This window comes from Emys orbicularis, chromosome 8, assembly GCF_028017835.1.
Source record: "Emys orbicularis isolate rEmyOrb1 chromosome 8, rEmyOrb1.hap1, whole genome shotgun sequence".
Lineage (NCBI taxonomy): Eukaryota > Metazoa > Chordata > Testudines > Emydidae > Emys > Emys orbicularis.
The window spans coordinates 66,035,848-66,057,738 of NC_088690.1; the positions used below are offsets into that span (position 1 = coordinate 66,035,848).

The following is a 21,891-nucleotide window of genomic DNA, read 5'->3' on the forward strand; positions in this document are numbered from 1 at the left end:
CTAACAGATTTATTTGGGTATAAGCTTTCGTGGGTAAAAACCTCACTTCTTCAGATGCATAGAGTGAAAGTTACAGATGCAGGCATTATATACTGACACATGGAGAGCAGGGAGTTACTTCGCAAGTGGAGAACCAGTGTTGACAGGGCCAATTCAATCAGGGTGGATGTAGTCCACTCCCAATAATAGATGAGGAGGTGTCAATTCCAGGAGAGGAAAAGCTGCTTCTGTAATGAACCAGCCACTCCCAGTCCCTATTCAAGCCCAGTGTTAAATTTGCAAATGAATTTTAGTTCTGCTGTTTCTCTTTGAAGTCTGTTTCTGAAGTTTTTTTGTTCAGCTCCCATTGACTTTCAGTGGAAGTTGGGCTCCCCTCTGCCTTTTGAAAATCTCCCCTTTGAGGAATAAAAAGAAAATATCTTTGTGGGGTACAGTGTTCTGGGAGCTCTGCAGTGGCAATTGTACAAATTTTTGGTGAAATGAAAGGGGTTTAAAAATAATATTGGACTTCATGAGAAAAACCAATTACACAAGAAAAGGAGCAAAATTGTGTAGTCTAGTGGTATAGGACTTGGTGAAGAGGATTGTTTGATGCAATGCCCAGACACAATAAGGCATTCAGTAGTAAAGGCTTTACTCAGAAGTAACTATTTTTTCCATAGTGGTTTTTGTTGGCTACAGAGAGACTGGTATCCTAGTAGGAAGGTCACATTACATTATTTTATCAAATTAAAACTCTTATTAGTTTTTTTTTTAATAGGGCCTATGCATCAAAGTATTCTTACCCACAGTGTTCTGGCAATAATAAGTTGTTGCCCCGAGGCATAGACTTGGAGAGGTTTTGATAATTATGCAGTTTTACACACTTAGGGGATGTTTACACTGCAGTTAAACACCTGTGACTGGCCCGTGCCCTCAACTCATGAGGCTTTTGCTAGGGGAGGAGAGCCATGCAAAAAACCTTTCCCCTTCTTTGCATGGTTGAGCAAGGGCCTTCTATTGTAGCAGTGCCTGCGTTCCTCAGAGCACAGGGATGGTTCACTCCTGATCCCTGCTGGGGAGCAAGCATCTGAAAAGATGGCAGGAGGAAAGCGGGGTCATGGTCCCTCTGCACTGTCCTGGTACACACTTTAGGAAGGCTGCAGGAGGGGGGTCTTTTCTTTGTGCATTTTAAGATATTTCCAGGTTAAATAGATCATGATGTTTCAGTACAATTATCCATCTGAGACACCAACAAATCAACAGATCAAGGCTACTCAAGTAGCAAGCTGAAACCTCTGTTTTGCTAAACTGTTCATTTTGTTACTTTATCCACCAGCCCACCCCTGTTTGTTTCGTCCACCTGTTTTATCCTGTCCAACACTTCAACTGTAAGTTCACTGGGCAGACTTGTTACATGTTTGTACAGTGCCTAACACCATAGAGTCCTAATTCTTCATAGAGGTTCCTGACTAGTCTGGTGTAGTAGTAGTAGCAATAAGAGACCAAATATTGCCTATCCTGCAAAATATAGTGCTAGAATCTGTGATATGTATTAAACTCCCCTTTGGCTAGATATGGTTAGTCTTAATTAAATTTTACAGAAGCTGATAGTGAGGCAACTGTAAGAAAGCTGAGGGAGGTAGTTGACTGATAGTTCCATTATAGCCTAGTTTGCTAAATAAGTAAAGAAACAGATTTGATTTAGTAGGTAGTACTGCTTTTGGCCAGAATGATTATAAAAGACAATATTCAATAATGCATCAAACTCAAATTTTCTTTTTCCTTTTTTTCTTCCTGGTAGGTACTGCTGCTAATTGATATCCAGGTATCTTACATCAATACCAACCATGAAGACTTCATTGGCTTTGCAAAGTATGTATACAGAGACTTTATTATACAGATCCACTGTTAATTTCCCCTTCTTACCGATTTAAGGAAAAAATAGCCTGAAACATTTAGAATGGTGGAGATGCCTACTGCCAACCTCGAGACATGCAAATAGCGTGTAATGCGGTTCACTATTCACTGCTGGGCACCTCCTGGTGGTTCATCTGGGGATTAGCTCTCGACCTGTCTGACGCCCTGTATGCCTTCAGTTGCCCACCCTGTAGTGTGTCTGTCTCTCTGTCTCTGGACTCAGGTTACGTCCTCCTTCGTGACTCAGGGTGCTCCCTCTTCATGGCTTGGCCCTCTGGCCAGGTCACTATAGTAGTTCTTCTGTGGTATCAAAGTCCCACTGAACGAACCATCTCAGACAGTCTTCCAGTCCACTGCCCCAACTGTGCCACTTCCCCAGTGGCTGGCAGTGGATCCCAGGCCCATCCACTGCTCCAGGTTCCAGCCAGGGACCCTAAACCCAGCAACCGCAGTCTATGCAAGCTCGGACCCTGTTGCTCTTTCCCTGGGCTCTTTCCTACCTCTCTTCTGTCTTCTGCCCCTGCCCCCTTTTGGTCACCACTGGAGCTTCCTCTGCTCCGTGTGGCGATTTCACCCCTTCTCAGGTTGTTGCCAGCGTCTGTATTCTCAGGCAGGATCCCCAGGCATACTTCTCCTGGGATTCCTCCTTGTCTTTTGCTAATTGCCATCATCTCTAGGGAGTGGCACCCAGTTCTTTCCTGCTGCCCCCTCTTGCTCTCTACTTCCTGGCTTTATACAGCTCAGCCTGCCCCTACCCTGCTGGGCTTTATCTCCTTCATCTCCTCAGCTCAGCCGGCCCTGACTCTCCTCCAGGGGCAGCCTGCCATGGGGATAATTGGCCCCCTTTTTTTTTTCCTACTCAGGCCTAGTGTGGTGTGGACACCCCATCACATAGAGGCTCACCCTCAGGACACTTAATACTTGACTGTGCTGCCTACTGTAGGTCTAGACTGGATTCTCTTGCTTTATCCTAGCCTGACTTCAGGGCTCACTGGAAATGCATCTCTTGACCTGGAACTGCGTCTCTCACTTTTTATAGAATCATAGAAATGTAGGGCTGGAAGGAACCTCAAGAGGTCTCAAGTCCAGCCCAGCCTAGTCTCTTGACCTTGAACTGTGTGTCTCTGGAGACAGCTTTTGATGCACTGATGCCTTTGGTGCAGCCGTTACTGGTAGCATTGGTGCACAGTTGCTAATACAGATTTTAGCAGCATTGATTTAGTACTCACTACACTGCCTGCTTAGGATGACAGTGACACTGCTGAAAATGAGCAAGACTGCTGTTTGGATATAGAGGATAATAGTAGCAGAAGCCAAGAACTATCTCTGAGGGAAGAAGAGCAAGATAATTCTCTCCAATATGGGCTGATCCTTTTTTCCATTTAATTGAACAGATTAAGATTTCTTCTTTTGACGTGCAGACAATCCAGGAAAACCCCAAGGCTGTGATTTTGAGGTGTTTGGCCTCATTTCCCAGATGATGTAACAAGTGCCCCTCTTCCATCTTAGACTCGACCAGTTGGTGAGGTTTGGCAGCAACTTCATACCACTCTGGATGTCTCCAAGATGGTTATTGGAAAATGGAGGGATATCCTCAGCTTATTTCTCCCTCCCTCTCCAAAAGATTATGGTGATGGAGGCAGCCGCAATCATGATAGTGCCATAGCATGACTCCAGAGGCTAGGATGCCCTTGGACACAGATTTTTTCAATCTGGGATATTGTCAGCTCACGTTGGGAACAACAGTATGTGTTCTATATGGGAAAACACCAGTTCAAGCTGTGGAATCATAGATTCTGAAACATAGAATATCAGGGTTGGAAGGGACCTCAGGAGGTCATCTAGTCCAACCCCCTGCTCAAAGCAGGACCAATTCCCAACTAAATCATCCCAGCCAGGGCTTTGTCAAGCCGGGCCTTAAAAACCTCCAAGGAAGGAGACTCCACCACCTCCCTAGGTAATGCATTCCAGTGCTTCACCACCCTCCTAGTGAAATAGTGTTTCCTAATATCCAACCTAGACCTCCCCCACTGCAACTTGAGACCATTGCTCCTTGTTCTGTCATCTGCCACCATTGAGAACAGCCGAGTTCCATCCTCTTTGGAACCCCCCTTCAGGTAGTTGTAGGCTGCTATCAAATCCCCCCTCATTCTTCTCTTCTGGAGACTAAACAATCCCAGTTCCCTCAGCCTCTCCTCATAAGTCATGCACTCCAGACCCCTAATCATTTTTGTTGCCCTCCGCTGGACTCTTTCCAATTTTTTCACATCCTTCTTGTAGTGTGGGGCCCAAAACTGGACACAGTACTCCAGATGAGGCCTCACCAATGTCGAATAAAGGGGAACGATCACGTCCCTCGATCTGCTGGCAATGCCCCTACTTATACAGCCCAAAATCCCGTTAGCCTTCTTGGCAACAAGAGCACACTGTTGACTCATATCCAGCTTCTCGTCCACTGTGACCCCTAGGTCCTTTTCTGCAGAACTGCTACCTAGCCATTCGGTCCCTAGTCAGTAGCTGTGCATGGGATTCTTCCGTCCTAAGTGCAGGACTCTGCACTTGTCCTTGTTGAACCTCATCAGGTTTCTTTTGGCCCAATCCTCTAATTTGTCTAGGTCCCTCTGTATCCGATCCCTACCCTCTAGTGTATCTACCATGCCTCCTAGTTTAGTGTCATCGGCAAACTTGCTGAGAGTGCAGTCCACTCCATCCTCCAGATCATTAATAAAGATATTAAACAAAACCGGCCCCAGGACCGACCCTTGGGGCACTCCGCTTGAAACTGGCTGCCAACTAGACATGGAGCCATTGATCACTACCCGTTGAGCCCGACGATCTAGCCAGCTTTCTATCCACCTTACAGTCCATTCATCCAGCCCATACTTCTTTAACTTGGCAGCAAGAATACTGTGGGAGACCGTATCAAAAGCTTTGCTAAAGTCAAGGAATAACACATCCACTGCTTTCCCCTCATCCACAGAGCCAGTTATCTCCTCATAGAAGGCAATTAGGTTAGTCAGGCACGAATTCCCCTTGGTGAATCCAGGCTGACTGTTCCTGATCACTTTCCTCTCCTCTAAGTGTTTCATAATTGATTCCTTGAGGACCTGCTCCATGATTTTTCCAGGGACTGAGGTGAGGCTGACTGGCCTGTAGTTCCCCGGATCCTCCTTCTTCCCTTTTTTAAAGATGGGCACTACATTAGCCTTTTTCCAGTCATCCGGGACCTCCCCCGATCGCCATGAGTTTTCAAAAATAATGGCTAATGGCTCTGCAATCTCATCCGCCAACTCCTTTAGCACCCTCGGATGCAGCGCATCCGGCCCCATGGACTTGTGCACGTCCAGTTTTTCTAAATAGTCCCGAACCACTTCTTTCTCCACAGAGGGCTGGTCACCTTCTCCCCATATTGTGCTGCCCAGTGCAGCAGTCTGGGAGCTGACCTTGTTTGTGAAGACAGAGGCAAAAAAATCATTGAGTACATTAGCTTTTTCCACATCCTCAGTCACTAGGTTGCCTCCCTCATTCAGTAAGGGTCCCACACTTTCCTTGACTTTCTTCTTGTTGCTAACATACCTGAAGAAACCCTTCTTGTTACTCTTAACATCTCTTGCTAGCTGCAACTGCAAGTGTGATTTGGCCTTCCTGATTTCACTCCTGCATGCCTGAGCAATATTTTTATACTCCTCCCTGGTCATTTGTCCAATCTTCCACTTCTTGTAAGCTTCTTTTTTGCGTTTAAGATCAGCAAGGATTTCACTGTTTAGCCAAGCTGGTCGCCTGCCATATTTACTATTCTTTCTACACATCGGGATGGTTCCTGCAACCGCAATAAGGATTCTTTAAAATACAGCCAGCTCTCCTGGACCCCTTTGCCCTTCATGTTATTCTCCCAGGGGATCCTGCCCATTTGTTCCCTGAGGGAGTCAAAGTCTGCTTTTCTGAAGTCCAGGGTCCGTATTCTGCTGCTCTCCTTTCTTCCTTGTGTCAGGATCCTGAACTCGACCATCTCATGGTCACTGCCTCCCAGGTTCCCATCCACTTTTGCTTCCCCTACTAATTCTTCCCTGTTTGTGAGCAGCAGGTCAAGAAAAGCTCTGCCTCTAGTTGGTTCCTCCAGCACTTGCACCAGGAAATTGTCCCCTACACTTTCCAAAAACTTCCTGGATTGTCTGTGCACCGCTGTATTGCTCTCCCAGCAGATATCAGGGTGATTAAAGTCTCCCATGAGAACCAGGGCCTGCGATCTAGCAACTTCTGCTAGTTGCCAGAAGAAAGCCTCGTCCACCTCATCCCCCTGGTCTGGTGGTCTATAGCAGACTCCGACCACGACATCACCCTTGTTGCTCACACTTCTCAACTTTATCCAGAGACACTCAGGTTTTTCTGCAGTTTCATACCGGAGCTCTGAGCAGTCATACTCCTCTCTTACATACAACGCAACTCCCCCACCTTTTCTGCCCTGCCTGTCCTTCCTGAACAGTTTATATCCATCCATGATAGTACTCCAGTCATGTGAGTTATCCCACCAAGTCTCTGTTATTCCAATCGCATCATAGTTCCCTGACTGTGCCAGGACTTCCAGTTCTCCCTGCTTGTTTCCCAGGCTTCTTGCATTTGTGTATAGGCACTTAAGATAACTCATTGATCGTCCCTCTTTCTCAGTATGAGACAGGAGTCCTCCCCTCTTGCGCTCTCCTGCTTGTGCTTCCTCCCAGGATCCCATTTCCCCATTTACCTCAGGGAAGAAGGTTTGCACTGTGTACTCCCCATCCCCAAGGGTGTGGAGCAAAGAGTTTGTAAGAAACTGACTTGTGAGGGAGTGGACAAAGCCAGGGTGTGGCTATCCTTTGGTGATACAAAATGGGGACAGCTGTCTGTGCCACTGATGCTCGCAGACACATTGTTGCATTTACTAGGCCTTGGCTTTGTGTGATGGTTTCACCAGAAGTTTCAGGATCATGCAACTTTGAAGATGGGGGAAAATGGATGATAGTCTTCTGAAAGCTGAGATAATTAAATCTGTCCCTCATTCTCTCCGGTTATCCTCCCCCCCTCCTCCTCCTCCTCTTTCTTTTATCTTCTAAGGAAAGCACCTGCCAAGAAACCAGCACATACATATGCTCTGGATTCTGCGGTGCCCAGTGCATGCAAAGTTAGTTCACTTTGCCTTCCTTCTGGAAGAAAACTCTAGGTTTCTGAATTCTGGAGTGACTAGCCAGCCTGTCTTGTACTCCCTTACTATTAGAGCGAGACTAGGGTCCATTTATCATGCAAGGCCCTTCTTGGACACGCACAACTCAGAATTACAAATTTCTCCCTTCCAGAATGTGCTGTAATTCAGCATCCCGAAGAGAAGCTGCAGTAAATCTAATCCCTTCTGACAAAAGGATGTCATTGAGCCTGTGCTATTGGTCAAGAGAAAGGGAGGATTTGAGCCTGTCCTGAATGTTAAAGACTTCCATTGGTAACTGGTTAAGGGAAAATTCAAAATTGGGTTTTAGAGAACAATTGTACCTCTCCTAGAGGAAAGCGATTGCTATGAGCTATAGTTGGTGGTAGTGCCTATGTATTTACACTGATAGAACTGTGTATTTTTTCTCTTTCTGGATATTTGGATAGCAATCTAGAAGGGATATAAGAAGCAGTGCCTCTCAGTTGGTATGCTGGTGCCACTAGGGCTTAAGATAAACTAGTCAATGTCCCAACTTGTTCCCAGAAACCAGTTGGAGTGTACAAGGGCCTTACTTGACACAGCTCAACTCAAAGCCTTCTTGCTCTGGAATAGGGTCCAGGACATAAGGGAAAGGATTTTCAGAGCCAGCCAGATCAGTAAGAGCCATGCAGCAAAAGATTGGCCTGATAGCTACAATGGTTATATGTCAATGAAGTCTTGATTTCAAATTTTCTCCATTGCAAAACCGAGTGACCACGTATATTTGTTCCTGGGATGGGGAGCTGATATGAAGGGCCACCTCTTCCAACATCCTTGGTCTTCAGGAATAGCAGCTGCACGTGAATGTTCTGGAGATGAGGGTAGTCCTGAATGCTCTGAAGACCTTTAGGTAATGTTTATCACAAAAAGTAGCAGAATCTTTCCTCTTGTATTTGGAAGCTCTGAAGACACAGGATTGGGCAGTGTTCCACAAAACACATCTGGTGGCAACTTATGTGGCAGGAATGAAAAAGTGAATTGCAGACAGCCCATGTCAATCAGTAGTGGACATATGAGTGCAGCCTTAGATAAGAAAGTAGTGGACCATAGGAAGTATGGCAAGAGACTACCCTAGTTTAACTAGGAGATCTTCATTGATCTGAAACTCAAAAAAGAGTCCTACAAAAAGTGGAAACTAGGTCAAATTACAAAGGATGAATATAAACAAATAACACAAATATGTACGGACAAAATCGGAAACACCAAGGCACAAAACAGGGTTAAACTAGCTTGAGACATAGAGAAAGATCAAGGACAGGGTAGGCCCCTTACTCAATGAGGGGGGGGGGAAACAATAGCAGAAATTGTGGAAATGGCAGAAGTGCTAAATGACTTTTTTGTTTATTTTCACTAAAAAGTTCATTAGCAGTTGGACATCTAACTTAATGAATGCCAGTGAAAATGAGGTAGGATCAGCGGCTAAAATAGGGAAAGAACACGTTAAAAACTATTTAGACAAGTTAGATGTCTTCTAATCACCAAGGCCTGATGAAATATGTCCTAGAATACTGACTGAGGAGATATCTGAGCCATTAGTGATTATCTTCAAAAAGTCATGGAAGATGGGAGAGATTCCAGAGGACTGGAAAAGGGCAAATATAGTGCCAATCTATAAAAAGAGGAATAAGGACAACCCAGGGAATTACAGACCAGTCAGCTTAACTTCACTAGCTGGAAAGATAATGGAGCAAATAATTAAGCAATCAGTTTGCAGATACCTAGAAGATAATAAGGTGATAAGTAAGTCAGTATGGACTTGTCAAGAATAAATCATGTCAAACCAACCTAATAGCTTTCTTTGACAGGGTAAGAAGCCTTGTGGATGGGGGGAAGCTATGGATGTGGTATATCCTGACTTTAGTAAGGCTTTTGGTACGGTCTTGCACGATCTTCTCATAAACAAACTAGGGAAATACAGCCTAGATGGAGCTACTATAAGGTGGGTACATAACTGGCTGGAAAACCATTCCCAGAATGTAATTATCAGTGGTTCACAGTCAACCTGGAAGGGCATATCAAGTGAGGTCCCGCAGGGATCAGTTCTGGGTCTGGTTCTGTTCAATATCTTCATCAGTGATTTAGATAATGGCATAGAGAGTACACTTATAAAGTTTGCAGACAATACCAAGTTGGGAAGGGTTGCAAGTGCTGTGGAGGATAGGATTAAAATTCAAAATGATCTGGACAAACTGGAGAAATGGTCTGAGGTAAATAGGATGAAATTGAATAAGGACAAATGCAAAGTACTCCACTTGAAATGACTGCCTATGAAGGAGTACTGCAGAAAGGGATCTGGGGGTCATACTGGATCACAAGCTAAATATGAGTGAACATATTCAAAATCAAACATAATTCTGGGATCTGTTAACACAGTGGTCACCAACCGGTCGATTGTGATCAACTGGTCGATCCTGGAGACTCTCCCGGTTGATTGTGCTCTCCGGCGGCATAGCGGGGCTGCCGCTAAAGCAGGATCCCTGCCTGCCCCGGCCCCATGCTGCTCCCAGAAGTGGCCATCACACCCCTGTGGCCCTGGGAAGGGAGAGGGGGTCAGAGGTCTCCGTGCGCTGCTCCTGCCTGCAAGCATTGTTCCCCGCAGTTCCCATTGGCCAGGAACGGGGAACTGTGGCCAATGGGAGCTGCGGGGGCAGTGCCTGCATAGAGGGGCAACGTGTGGATCCACGTGTCCCCCCCCCCCGAGGGGCCGCAGGGGTGCGTTTGGGCCCTTCCGGAAGAGGTGTGGGGCTGGTGCAGGCAGGGAGCCTGCCTTAGCCCTGCTGTGCTGCTGCCTGGGAGCCACTCGAGGTAAGTGCTGCCCGGCAGGAGCCTGCACCCCAACCCCTCTCCCAGAGCCAGCACCCTATACCCCCTCCTGCACCCCAAGCCCCTGACCTGACCCCCTCCCAGAGACAGCACCCCGTACCCCCTCCTGCACCCCAAGCCCCTGACCTGACCCCCTCCCAGAGACAGCACCCCGTACCCCCTCCTGCACCCCAAGCTGTTGCCCCAGGCTTAGCCTGAAGCCCCCTCCCACACTGCAAACCTCTCACCCCCAGCCCAGAGCCCGCACCCCCTCCCGAACCCCAACCCTCAGCCCCAGCCCAGTGAAAGTGAGTGAGGGTGGGAGAGCGAGAGCGATGGAAGGGTGGGGGGATGGAGTGAGTGGGGCAGGGCTTTGGGGAAGGAGTGGGGCCTCGGGAAAGGGGTGGGGTAGACCCTGGGTTGTCCTTAAATTCAAAAAGTGATCTTGGGCGTAAAAAGGTTGGAGACCACAGTATTAGCAGGAGTGTTGTAAGCAAGCCACAAAAAGTAATTATTCCGCTCTACTCTGCAAATTAGGTCTCAACTGGAGTATTGTGTCCAATTCTGGGTGCCACATTTCAGGAAAGATGTCGACAAATTAGAGAAAGTCCAGGGAAGAGCAACACAAATGATTAAAGGTCTAGAAAACATGACCAGTGAGGGAAGAGGGAAAAAATTGGGTTTGTTTAGTCTGGAGAAGAGAAGAATGAGGGGGTATATGATAACAGTTTTCAAGTACACAAAAGGTTGTTACAAGGAGGAGGAAGGAAATCTCTGAGGATAGGACAAGAAGCAATAGGGTAAAATTGCAGCAAGTGTAGTTTAGGTTGGACATTAGAAAAAACTTCCTAACTGTCAGGGTGGTTAAGCACTGGAATAAATTACCTAGGGAGCGTTGTGGAATCTCTGTCATTGGAGATTTTTACGAGCAGGTTAGACAAACACCTCTCAAGGATGGTCTAGATAATACTTAGTCCTGCCATGAGTGCAGGGGACTGGACTAGATGTCCTCTCGAGGTCCCTTCCAGTCCTATGATTCTATGATATCTTTCTAGAATGGGTTCACAACCTTTCTGAAAAACAACTTACCTGTGTTCTGTACATTATTCTAGCATTATTGCTTAGATCAGATCTCAAGAGGAATCCGATCTGACCTTTCAGGGTTACACAATATATTCCTGGAACCAGGGTGCCGGTCTCCCTCCCCAAGAGTTTTATTTCTTTTGTGTTGCCCCTGGATTTCCTTTACCCACTGCTGTATTTTGGGGGGATATTACCTATCGATATATTAAACAAAGGAAATGGTTATGTTTACTTCTGAGGCTATGTTCACCCAGTTTGTTTTTCACAACATATTGTAGTCTTGCATTTTTTTTGTATAAACATTGCAGAGAATTACTAATGTTTAATTGTTACCCTCAGAAGAGGTATGTTTTAATGGAATACTACTCATCCACCCTTTTCTCCATAAAGATATGAAGGTTTGGAACCTCTGGTATTTTATACAGTTGCTCTAAACGTGCTTAACAGTCTAAAAATAAGCAGTCACTACACCCGAACATTTATAAGCATTTGATAAAGATACTTCCAAACGGGCAAAACTCAGTGGTGCTTTAGACCCATATTGGTCAGTTCCAACATGATCAGCCAGGTATTAGCAATGAACCCTTTAAGAGTTTGCAAAGAGCGGTGATGTCATTGCCAATGACTGACTTCAACTAAAAACCCATCTGAGACGATTCACCCTTATTTCTAGTCTTAATACAGATAAGATTTCCAATCTCCTTTCTTCCCGAGGTCTCCTATCTCTTCTTGCTGACTAACAGAACAGTGGGAAGGTTTGTGCTTGTTTCTTTTAAGAACCTTGTTTTGTCGTGTTACTGCTGCTCTTTATTTTATTTGTTACTTTTTGAACCATACATCCTGCCCCACACTGCAAGTAACAGGTAATACTACTTATTAGTCTCGTGGCCTTCTTTTACTTTCTGATTGGGGCCTTTTCCTTACTAGCTGCAAACTATAAATCAGACATTATTTTCTTAACCAAACTTAAGATAACTTTAATTCTTTTAATTTCATAACTGTCCCTACAGTGACTCTTCTTTTTTAATGTGATATTGGTTTCCTATTTAATTATCTTTTGCAAGCTGATAGGAAAGTTTCATGTAAAAGTGAAGATGGAATGATATTTCCAAATGCAAATTTGTATGGGTGCTACTGAGACAGTAACTCAGAACCTATTTGTCTGTGAGGAGTTAACTTCATATTTTGTGTGTGTAGAATATTAACCGTAATTTATGCTTGATGAATACAATAAAGGAGGCACTATGACTAACCAAACCTCAGCACGTCTCCAGATATTTGGGTTATTGACTAGCGGCCCAGTTCTGCAAACATGCACATGAGTAATGTTACTCGTGAGTAGGCCCACTGAAAACAAGTGGACCGTTAACTTGAGTAAAGTGTTTGTAGGATCAGTGCATAGGGTCTCAACTAGGGTGGCCAGTTGCCTGTTTTTTTTTTTTTACCAGAAAGTCCGGTCAAAAAGGAGACCTGATGGTATCCAATCAGATCTACTGACCAGACACCCAACATCTGGTCACTGCAGGCGGGGGAGGTGGGGAGGCGATGAGTCATCACCCGGGCCAGCCCCTACTCAGCCAGGGCCACGCCCTACCTGCATTGGGTGGCTGCAGTTCCCAGCCCCGACTCTGCAGGCGAGTCCCTCCCGACCCATGCAGGGAGTTGTGGAGAAGGGAAAAGCAGTGAGTGACGGAGAGAGCGGGAAAGAGGAGTGAATGGGGGCAGGGCCTCAGGAGAAAGAGTCAGGGCAGGAGTGGGGCCTGGGGGGGAGGAGTGGGTCAGGGGAGGTTCCAGCACTCCTGCTGGAGTGTCTCGTTTTTAAATATTACAAAGTTGGCAAGCCTAGGCTCAACTCTTCAGCCAATCTGTGGAATGGCAATTCTGCACCAAGTAGCTGCAGAATCAGGCCACTTATCTGGGATCCAAACAGATATTGCCTGGAATTAACTCGTGTCTATTCTCCTTCCTACTTTCAAAGCAGTGGTTGTGGCAGATCTGCAATATATGCTAATATTTGTAGAAATGGGACAAATTAATTTAATCCTGAAGTCTCCAAACAAAACTTGCTGTCACCAAATGGCTACCCTGGTGATATAGTAACCTAATAGCCAAAGCAAGTTTGGATTCTTCTCTCCTCCCCTTTTTCCAGTAATGTGTGTACTGTGTGATCTTGCTACCAGTGTATCATGTAATATAAATGCCTTTAGAATTAAACTTTGTAGCTATTATGACTTGTGCATTTTTATGAGAGAGGAGTGTTTCATTTCAGTAATGGGATTAGCAAAGTTCAGAAACTGAGTAAAACACTTAGTTTAAAATATGCTGCATTGCTGTAAGATTCCAGCTTTTTAACCACATTTTGTGATGGTTTCATCCCTCATTTTATATTTACATCCTCAAAGTGCATATAAAAATTAGAATAATATCCAAAACGAGCTGCTAGACTAGGCCTTTAGAGAACCTATGGGTGGGGGAGGATTTTGCTGCAATGCTCTAAAGAACTAAAGTGACTCATTTTTCCTTGCCCCTCTTTAATACTAAGATTTCACTTGTGCACAGATGAGCCATAACTTTTTATGTCTTTAGTAACCTCATCAGACATGTAAGTCAACACAAAGGCTTATTTACTATGGTAGTGCAATGTACATTACAGAGGAGGTGATTAATAAGAATCTGTTTGTGCTGATCTGTTTTCTGTTAACAGAAGTTTACATGAACTGAGTTTGCTTGTGAATTTGAGACTGAATTGTGTTTCTTCTTAGCTTCAGATTCTGGGCTCATAAATTTTGATATTTTATTGTTTCCAAAGCCTGTTGCTTAAGGACTCATCTAGCATTTAAATTTCCTCAGTGTAACTTTTCTCTTTGCTTTTCTTAGTGCCCAACAACGAAGCAGTCAGGTTAACAAAAGTGCAGTTGGAAATCAGGTAGGCATCTGATAAGAGAATGGATAATTGCATGTACAAGTGAACTTCAGTTGTTGATTTTATGGGCTGTATCTTTTATTTTTTGCTGTAAATGTATAAGTGACCAGTTTTGCTTGATACATAATATAAAATGCATCTTTTTTTACTTGCTTTACTTAAGTTTTCAGAACCAGCTGACATCTTCATTAAGGTTGTCAGCTATAACTTTTAATAATTCTGCTGCTAACTGGACTGCTCTTCAGTGTCTCCTCCTCCATGCCCTTAAGTACCCAGAATTTCTTCCTGTGTTGTCTCTAAATATTTAGTTTTCATTATGCTCAAACTTGTGAATGATTTCAAAGACCAATACCGTGTGAGTACTTGTTTTATACCTGCTCTTGGTTGTATAGTAGTTTACTAGTTCACACATGTGCACAGCTTGATAACACAGTGAAGGGACGGGTCGGTAGGCAAAAGCAGACTTGTCTTTACCTCTGCTGAAAATTTTCAGTTGACTTCATAAAAATGTTGATTACATACCATAGTCTTGCTTTGAAGAAACAAAGCTGATTGGTGGTCTCAGACGAATAGCACTCTTGCTGAGATGGCATTAACTAAATTAGTTGGCTGTTTCTTTTTATTATGTGTAGTACAGGCTTGCAAGATGCTTATACTGTGAAGAGGTGCTGCCACCCTTAACTCCCAGTGATTCCACTGCAAGTTAAGGGTGCTCAGCTCTGTACAGGATCAATTTCTGTTTTCTTTTTAAGTTAAAACTCTAAGGATGATTGATATAACCAGCCTCAGTATATATTATTGTATATTTCTAAGGTTCCGCAGAGTCTGTTTGTCTTTTAAGCAAAACAAATAAAAAAAATCATTTCAGTGTTCATTTGTGATGGTTTCAATTTTGGATAGTCAAAATAAAATAAACTTCCTTTAATCTGGATTATTTGCTTGCACATCTTCCTGATGTTCTCGCACGTAATTGCTCCTGCATTAAACATTTACAATGAAAAGTTAAAGGCAAAGATTTTTCAAAAGTGACCAGTATTGATGAGTGCCTCCTTTTTTGGGTGGTGAATTTGAGATGCTTTAAAGGGGCCTTACTTGCAGAAGGCAAGTACTCAGCTCTTTCTGTAAATCAGACCTCTTTAAAGTGTCTCATGTTGAGTGCCCAAAAACAAAAGCACCAAAAATCACTACTCGCTTTTGAAATCTTGGCCAAAATGGTCCATTAGCTTCTGGAAAGTTTGGAAGCAATGATACCTCCAGAGCTTGACCATCTTCTATGTGTTTTTGAGTTACATGCCAGGTGGGATTAAAAACAAAACAAAACTGAAAGGTCTAATGGTTGAAACAGTTCCAAAGACCCTCTAAAGAGAGAGACTTCCGTCACCTATAGCTGTACAGGAACACATGTCAAACACTAAGGCTACTTCTATACTACACAGCTTTTAGTGACGCGGCTTTGTCACTACAGCAGTGCTGCTAAAAGTCGCGCAGTGTAGCCGCTGTTTGTTGGCTCTCCTGCCGACAAAAAACTTCCACCCCCAAAGAGCGGGGTTAGCTTTGTCTGCAGGAGAGCGCTGTCTGCAAAACTTTTGTCTTTTGGGTGTGTGTGTTTTTGACATCTCAGAAAGACAAAAGTTTTGTCATTCAATTGCCAGTGTAGACAAAGCCATAGTCATCTCAGCTTTGGGGTTGTCCTGTAGAAGGAAAACCACCCAATTCCGTGATGTCCCAGAAATATACAAATTGGAGTAACTATTCCTGAGTCTGCGTGACTGTATTTTGTCTCTTAAAATAACAAAACAAAATAGCAAAACTCCACAAAGCTTTGGCTTTAAAAGGAAAAAGCTCAAAATTGGTAACTTGGTAAAAAGACTTTGCTGAACCTTACTTATTTCAGAGATAAACTAAAATAGACTTTTGTTTTGTATTTACCTTAATTGTTTGGAAGTGAGAAGAGCTTGACAAAATGACTTCTGAATAGAGAAAATGTTTCTGAAATAAAACTTTATTTTTACAATTCTTTGCTATTTCAGGGAGCCAATCTACCGCCTTCACGGCAAATTGTACGAGCTAAGTTTTGTAAGCTTTATTGTTGCTTTTTCATTTAGCTTCTCAAAGGGCAAAGTTTCTCTCTAACTCATTAGTTTAATTAATGCTAGCTACTACATTTTTTTTACCTTGAAACTGTTTCACCTTTAACACCTTCTCAATGAAATGTAATTGCAGTTCATTCCTTCATTGCCACTAACCTGCTGTGACTTACAAGTCTGAACTAGTACAACTTAAAAAGTGTTGTTAAACTTTCAGCCAAATCTATGTTTAAGCTTATTATATTAAATTGTCTTAAAATGAACTAAACTTACTAATGAACAATGTCCTTTTAAACTATATCATTGGAAAAATTGGATATTTATTTGATGTTTATAGTACATGGAGTCTCTGCCTCTTGAAAGGTAGGTGAATTATAGTAAGGGAAATATCAATTATTGCTTAAATGGGTGTACTGTTTACAAGTGCCTTCTGTCACAACTCATAAAAAAGTGCTTTCCAGCAAACACAATTCAAAGACAAATTGATACAAATTTTAAATCCCTAGAGCTTTCTTAGCATTTTTTTATAGCAGCAGGAGGATCAGTGTGTCACAGGATAGATTTTTACTTTATCAACTCCTCCACCAAATATTAGGTGAATACATTTTAATTTACGATTAGTAATATATCTTCTGAACATTTAGGAGTTAATTCTATAACAAGCCAGGGCTGCCCAGGGGGGAGGGGCAAGTGGGGCAATTTGCCCCAGGCCCCGCAGGGCCCCCCCGAGAATATAGTATTCTATAGTATTGCAACATTTTTTTATGGAAGGGGCCCCCGAAATTGCTTTGCCCCAGGCCCCCTGAATCCTCTGGGCGGCCCTGTAACAAGCCACTCTTCCAATTCAGTGACAGGTGGATATAAGTGGTAAAAGTTGATTGTGCTGTTTGGTGCCATATGACATGTTCCTTGATAGGACCTGTATAATTAAAATGGATATATTTAATTCCAGTTTGTCATTATACTGCCAAATTACACCAATAACCATTATAAACTGAGTTACTCAAAACTGAATAACATGTTTATTTTAAGGCAACAGGGCATAAACAAAACTGACTGACTCTAATAGCAGTTGGAAAGATCATTAAACTAATCCAGACTGGTATTGGGGTTTCCTACTTGATTGTAATATGCTTTGAATAATGATAATACAGAGAATTTATTTCACATATCAGAAATACAGACATTTCTGAATCAACTGCAAAGGACCTGAGTATTTGTGAAAAATGCATAATACCCAGTTCTGTTAAGTATAGTTTTGCTCATTTTTCCCCTCTACTAATTTATCCTCTTGCACTTAATCTTTGGCTCTTTTTTTTTTTCTTCTTTTTTTTTGTGCTACCGCCTGAGGTTTTGACCTGACTCAGCAAGGTTTCTTTCTAAGCCACAGGTTAGTCTGTCTTCTCATCTGCTTTAAATAACCAGTGTAACAGTTTGTTTTACATAGCTTTTCTGGCAAAATCTGGGCCTTGAAGACTGACCAACTCCTAACTGTATATTTTGAGTGGTGAGATTTGTGGTTTTTGTCACCATCACTAAACTTGTGTTTAAACATTGTCATTTTAATGTAAAAATCCCACTTCTAATAGACCTTACAGCTCAAAAGGTGTCATTGCATCAAGCATTCAATCATTTAAGAACACAATATGGGAGGATTTGAAGATGATAGATCATATATAGCATTTTAAAATAGAACAAAATGTAAGATACTTTCAGTGGCAAAATCCAGTATTGCTCCATATGGAGTAACCATTACAGTTGGAGAAGGTCCTAAATCTGAATCTTGGATCCAAAATTGTTGTCCAAGTTATTTTTAGACAATTTGGATGTAATAACTTGGTCCTATTTCTATAATGAGCCCAAACCAGAAACTTGATTCCCATTCATCTGAACTTAGGGAAAATTTGGATCTACTGCTGTACTTTGTGGCCTCTACTTATGTAACCTACACCGTTTATGAATGCATGATGATTTACATCATTGCCCCAAGCTTTGTTTAACTAACATTGGGTGAATATTCTCTTTCTTTGTTTCACCAAAGGCTGAGTTATCTGTCAAAGGTGGTACTTTTTGAAATTAAGTCAGTATCCTTTCCAGTCATGTGATCCAATAATCAGTGATTTCATCCAAAGCAATGTTAATTCTGGAAGCAGTCTCCCGGAGGTGGAACCTTTGGAAATTAAGTATTCTCCACCTTGTTCATCTCCATCTTCAAAGATCACATGAGTCATGATGGAAGATATGTTGAATATTTTGACCCTTGCTTGACTAATTAAAGCAGGGAAATTACACCCGGACAAGTCAATATTGCTATTGTTTTCTGAATCAACCACAAAGGACCTGTTGCATCCAAGTCATTTACTAGTTCTGTATTCCCTACTGGCCCATAGTGTGAGCGAACTTTTCACATTTGACCTAAGAAACAAATCCATTGTGGTGTTGCCTCACCCCCGGTTTGTTATAATTATTACCCCGGTTTGATAGTGCTGTTGCAACACAATTTTGTACCACAAGTATTGGAAGATAAAGCAGCAGTGTTAGTAGTTACAATGCAACTAACATTGCTTCAGTGGAACTATTGTGTAGTTACTTGTTTAAATAATTGCTAACTCAGCAAATAACTCCTGTTTATGCCTCTGTTTTGTTAGAATGCCTAACCTTCAGATTTGCACACTCACCTCTTTTCTCTGACTTTCCCAGCCAGTTCAAATGACAGTCAGTCTTAAAATGACCTCTCAGACATTACTTTTGAAAAGTGGCTAGCACAGCTGTTCACACTTGTTTAATACTGAGTCATAGTATATTTTGTTCTACTTTATTAATCAGAAATATCTTAATTGATGCAAGGAACTGTAAAGTTGTGAAGCAGTTCACAAAAATCTGTCCTTCATCCATCAGATCCTGCTTTCCTGTTTACCAATGAGAAATGGCGGAGAGGGAAAGGAACAGATATGATTTGTTTTTATGCAGCTGAAATTATCTGCAAAATGACTTCCTTCTGATTTGTGTACACACACACACACACACACACACACACGCACTCTCTCTCTCTCTCACCCCCTCCCGTCCCCTCAATTTTTTCATTTTTCAGACACCAAGTTTATCTATCAGAATCCTGAAGGAAGGAACTGTGTCATCCTTCATTCATCCTGTCCACACAACCCAGCTGCTGGTCAGAATATTGTCTCCACTCACTTCTGGCATGGCTTATGTTTCTCACCTTCCTGATGTTCATAACTCATATCACTCATATTCGGTACATGCAGAGTAGAATTTGGCGTACTGATTTTAAAAAAACATTCCTTGCAATATTTGCAACCCAAACACAAAAGTGAAATGATGGTGTAACTGGCACCTGGCGGTGGTGCCTCCTCATGGCTCATCTGGGGAATTAGCTCGCCACTGTCCGCCCCGTCCTGCAATTACTCAGCTGGTTGCCTCAGTCACTTGCTCTGGGGCCCTTCTCTTGCCGGTCAGGAGCTTCAGCGCCTCTCCTTCGTGGCTTAGCCTTCTGACCAAGTCACAGTTGTCCTGCCCTTCCGGGGTCTCACCAAAGTGTCTCTCCACACAGTCTCAGGCAGCTTCCATATCACTGTGCTGACTGCACCACTCCCACAGTGGCTTGTAGGAGAACCCAGGCCTGCCCTCTACTCCAGGTTCCAACCCAGGGGTCCTCAAACCAGCAGTTCACGTCTGTTCTCCCAGCCCTTATTGTTTCTTCCCTGGACTGATTCCTACACTCCTATGACAGACTCCTATTCTTCCCCCCTTGTATCAGAGGGTGTGACTGCAGGCTTCCTCACTGCAGCCCCTGCACGCAGACACGCGCGCGCGCGCAGACACACACACACACACACACACACACACACACACACACACACACACACACCCCGTTACCAGCTCCTGGCTTTATAGAAGTCCTGCCTCTTTCTGCCCAGGTGAGCTTTATCCACAATTAAGCCTTACTGCATGCTAGCTCCCCTTCAGTTGCAGCCGATGGCTAATTGGCCTCTCTTCCTTATATTAACTCCTCCAGGGCTAGTGTGGGGTGAATGCCCAGTCACAGGCGTCTGAACATTAATGGAAATAATTACTCTCTCTTGTCACTATCCAAATCGAGAGTAGCACAAAATGTAAACAGCACAATAGTTAAAACTAAACTGGATTATTAAAATGGAAAGGTTTTTGTTTGCCTTTATCTGTTTTACAGGCAAGGAAATTTATTTTTAAAATGTTGCTTGATTTTCAGAGGTGAAGTCAGTGGGAGACTACAGTGGGAGTTCAGCACCTCCTGAAAACCAGGACATGAATACTTAACCAGATAGTGTTCCTTTGAGTACATGGCATTGTCTGAGTCCTTATCACACAAGGTTGCTTGGTCCTGAATGTATTGAGATTCTATAGATTTGCTGTAGTTCTGTATATAAAATGTGCCCATGTGAAATTCTAGGAACATGTACGATTCATTGAAAATAACTTGCAACCTCATGCTCACTCCCCAGCCATCAGCACACCTCTAGATTCTCTTCCCTCCTGTAACATCCACCATAAGTCTCCAGTTGTTTGACATTTTGGTCTGCTGCTCCTTTGCAGATTTCAGTATGTTTAGGGAGCGTAGTGCTCTATTTTAATGGGGAAGTGTGTGTTGGGCGATTAGTGTAAATTCATCAGCATTCCTTGAAAAACGCAAAGGCTGAGGGTATTGCCTCGATCTGGTGTCCTGCCACTGACACAACCCAGTGCTTTGTGGGAGTGGCAGCTGGATCCAATCTCCCACAAGCAGGATTCTTTGAGGAAACAGCTGGCAGCTTCATTCCTCTACTGGATAGACATAATGGGGGAGTGACTGAGAGTAATATCAGCAAGCCAGCTTGCTATTGGATTCACCCACTGGCAGCTGTATATCTGTGAGGCTCTGTCAGCAGAGTTGCTGGGATCACAGAAAGGTCCTCTGTTGGGAGCCACATTATGGGGAGTTCCTTCCTGGCCAGCAAAGAAAGTTGTTAAAACGTTTCTTAGTTGTTAAAGCGTTTTCTTCTTAAAGCTTAAAAATAGCCCATATTGAGCCCTCAGAATGTGTGTTTTCCTGAGTTGTAGAAAAAGTGACTATCAGTATTGGTTTTATAAAATGTTCAGAACAAAGAAAAGTATTCTAGTATCCCAATGCACAGTATGCTACCTTCCTTCCCTGTTTAAGTGCTCATCAACTTCAGATATCCTGAAACTGCACTTAGTGCTTCATCGGTGAATCCCTCCTTGCACCCAACTGTTCATTTCCAGAGTGGCAACTCCATCTCTGAATCTTTCCAGGCTCCCTGTCCCAAACCAACTTTAAATATACTATCAGTCTGGCTGCTTTTCTGCTGCCTCCCATGTCGTGCTTTGCTCCCTACTGAGCACGGGAATATTTTAAATTACAAGCACTGTGGTGCAGTTGAAAGGAATCCAGTCACTTGGCCGCCCTGTGCCTCAGTTTCTTTGTTTGTAAAATGCAAAGAATCCCTTCCTCACACAGTTGTTGTGATGCTGTAACATTTGCGGGGTGCTTTGAGGCATTCAGTGTCTGCTGTGTAACTGTCATTGTCCCTATTAGGTTTCAGTGTTAGCCGTGTTAGTCTGTATCAGCAAAAAAAACGAGGAGTCCTTGTGGCACCTTAAAGACTAACAAATTTATTTGGGCATAAGCTTTTGTGGGCTAGAACCCACTTCATCAGATGTATGAAATAAAAGATACAGGAGCAGGTCTAAATACATGAAAGGATGTGGGGTGCTTTACCAAGTGTTGTCTGTCTAACGAGATAAATCAATTAACAGCAGGATACCAAGGGAGGAGAAATAACTTTTGAAGTGGTAAGAGAGTGGCCCATTACAGACAGTTGACA

The 21,891-nt window shown here is 43.3% G+C and overlaps 1 protein-coding gene across 1 annotated transcript in view; it reads left to right on the forward strand.

Annotated features, from left to right (window-relative positions):
• DNM3 (dynamin 3) overlaps positions 1 to 21,891 on the forward strand; it is a 353,245-nt gene that overhangs the window by 145,426 nt on the left and 185,928 nt on the right. Inside the window, exons 12-14 of the mRNA XM_065408897.1 lie at positions 1,784 to 1,854; positions 13,877 to 13,925; positions 15,953 to 15,982. Of these exons, the coding sequence (XP_065264969.1) occupies positions 1,784 to 1,854; positions 13,877 to 13,925; positions 15,953 to 15,982 (150 nt within the window). The remainder of the gene's footprint in view (positions 1 to 1,783; positions 1,855 to 13,876; positions 13,926 to 15,952; positions 15,983 to 21,891) is intronic.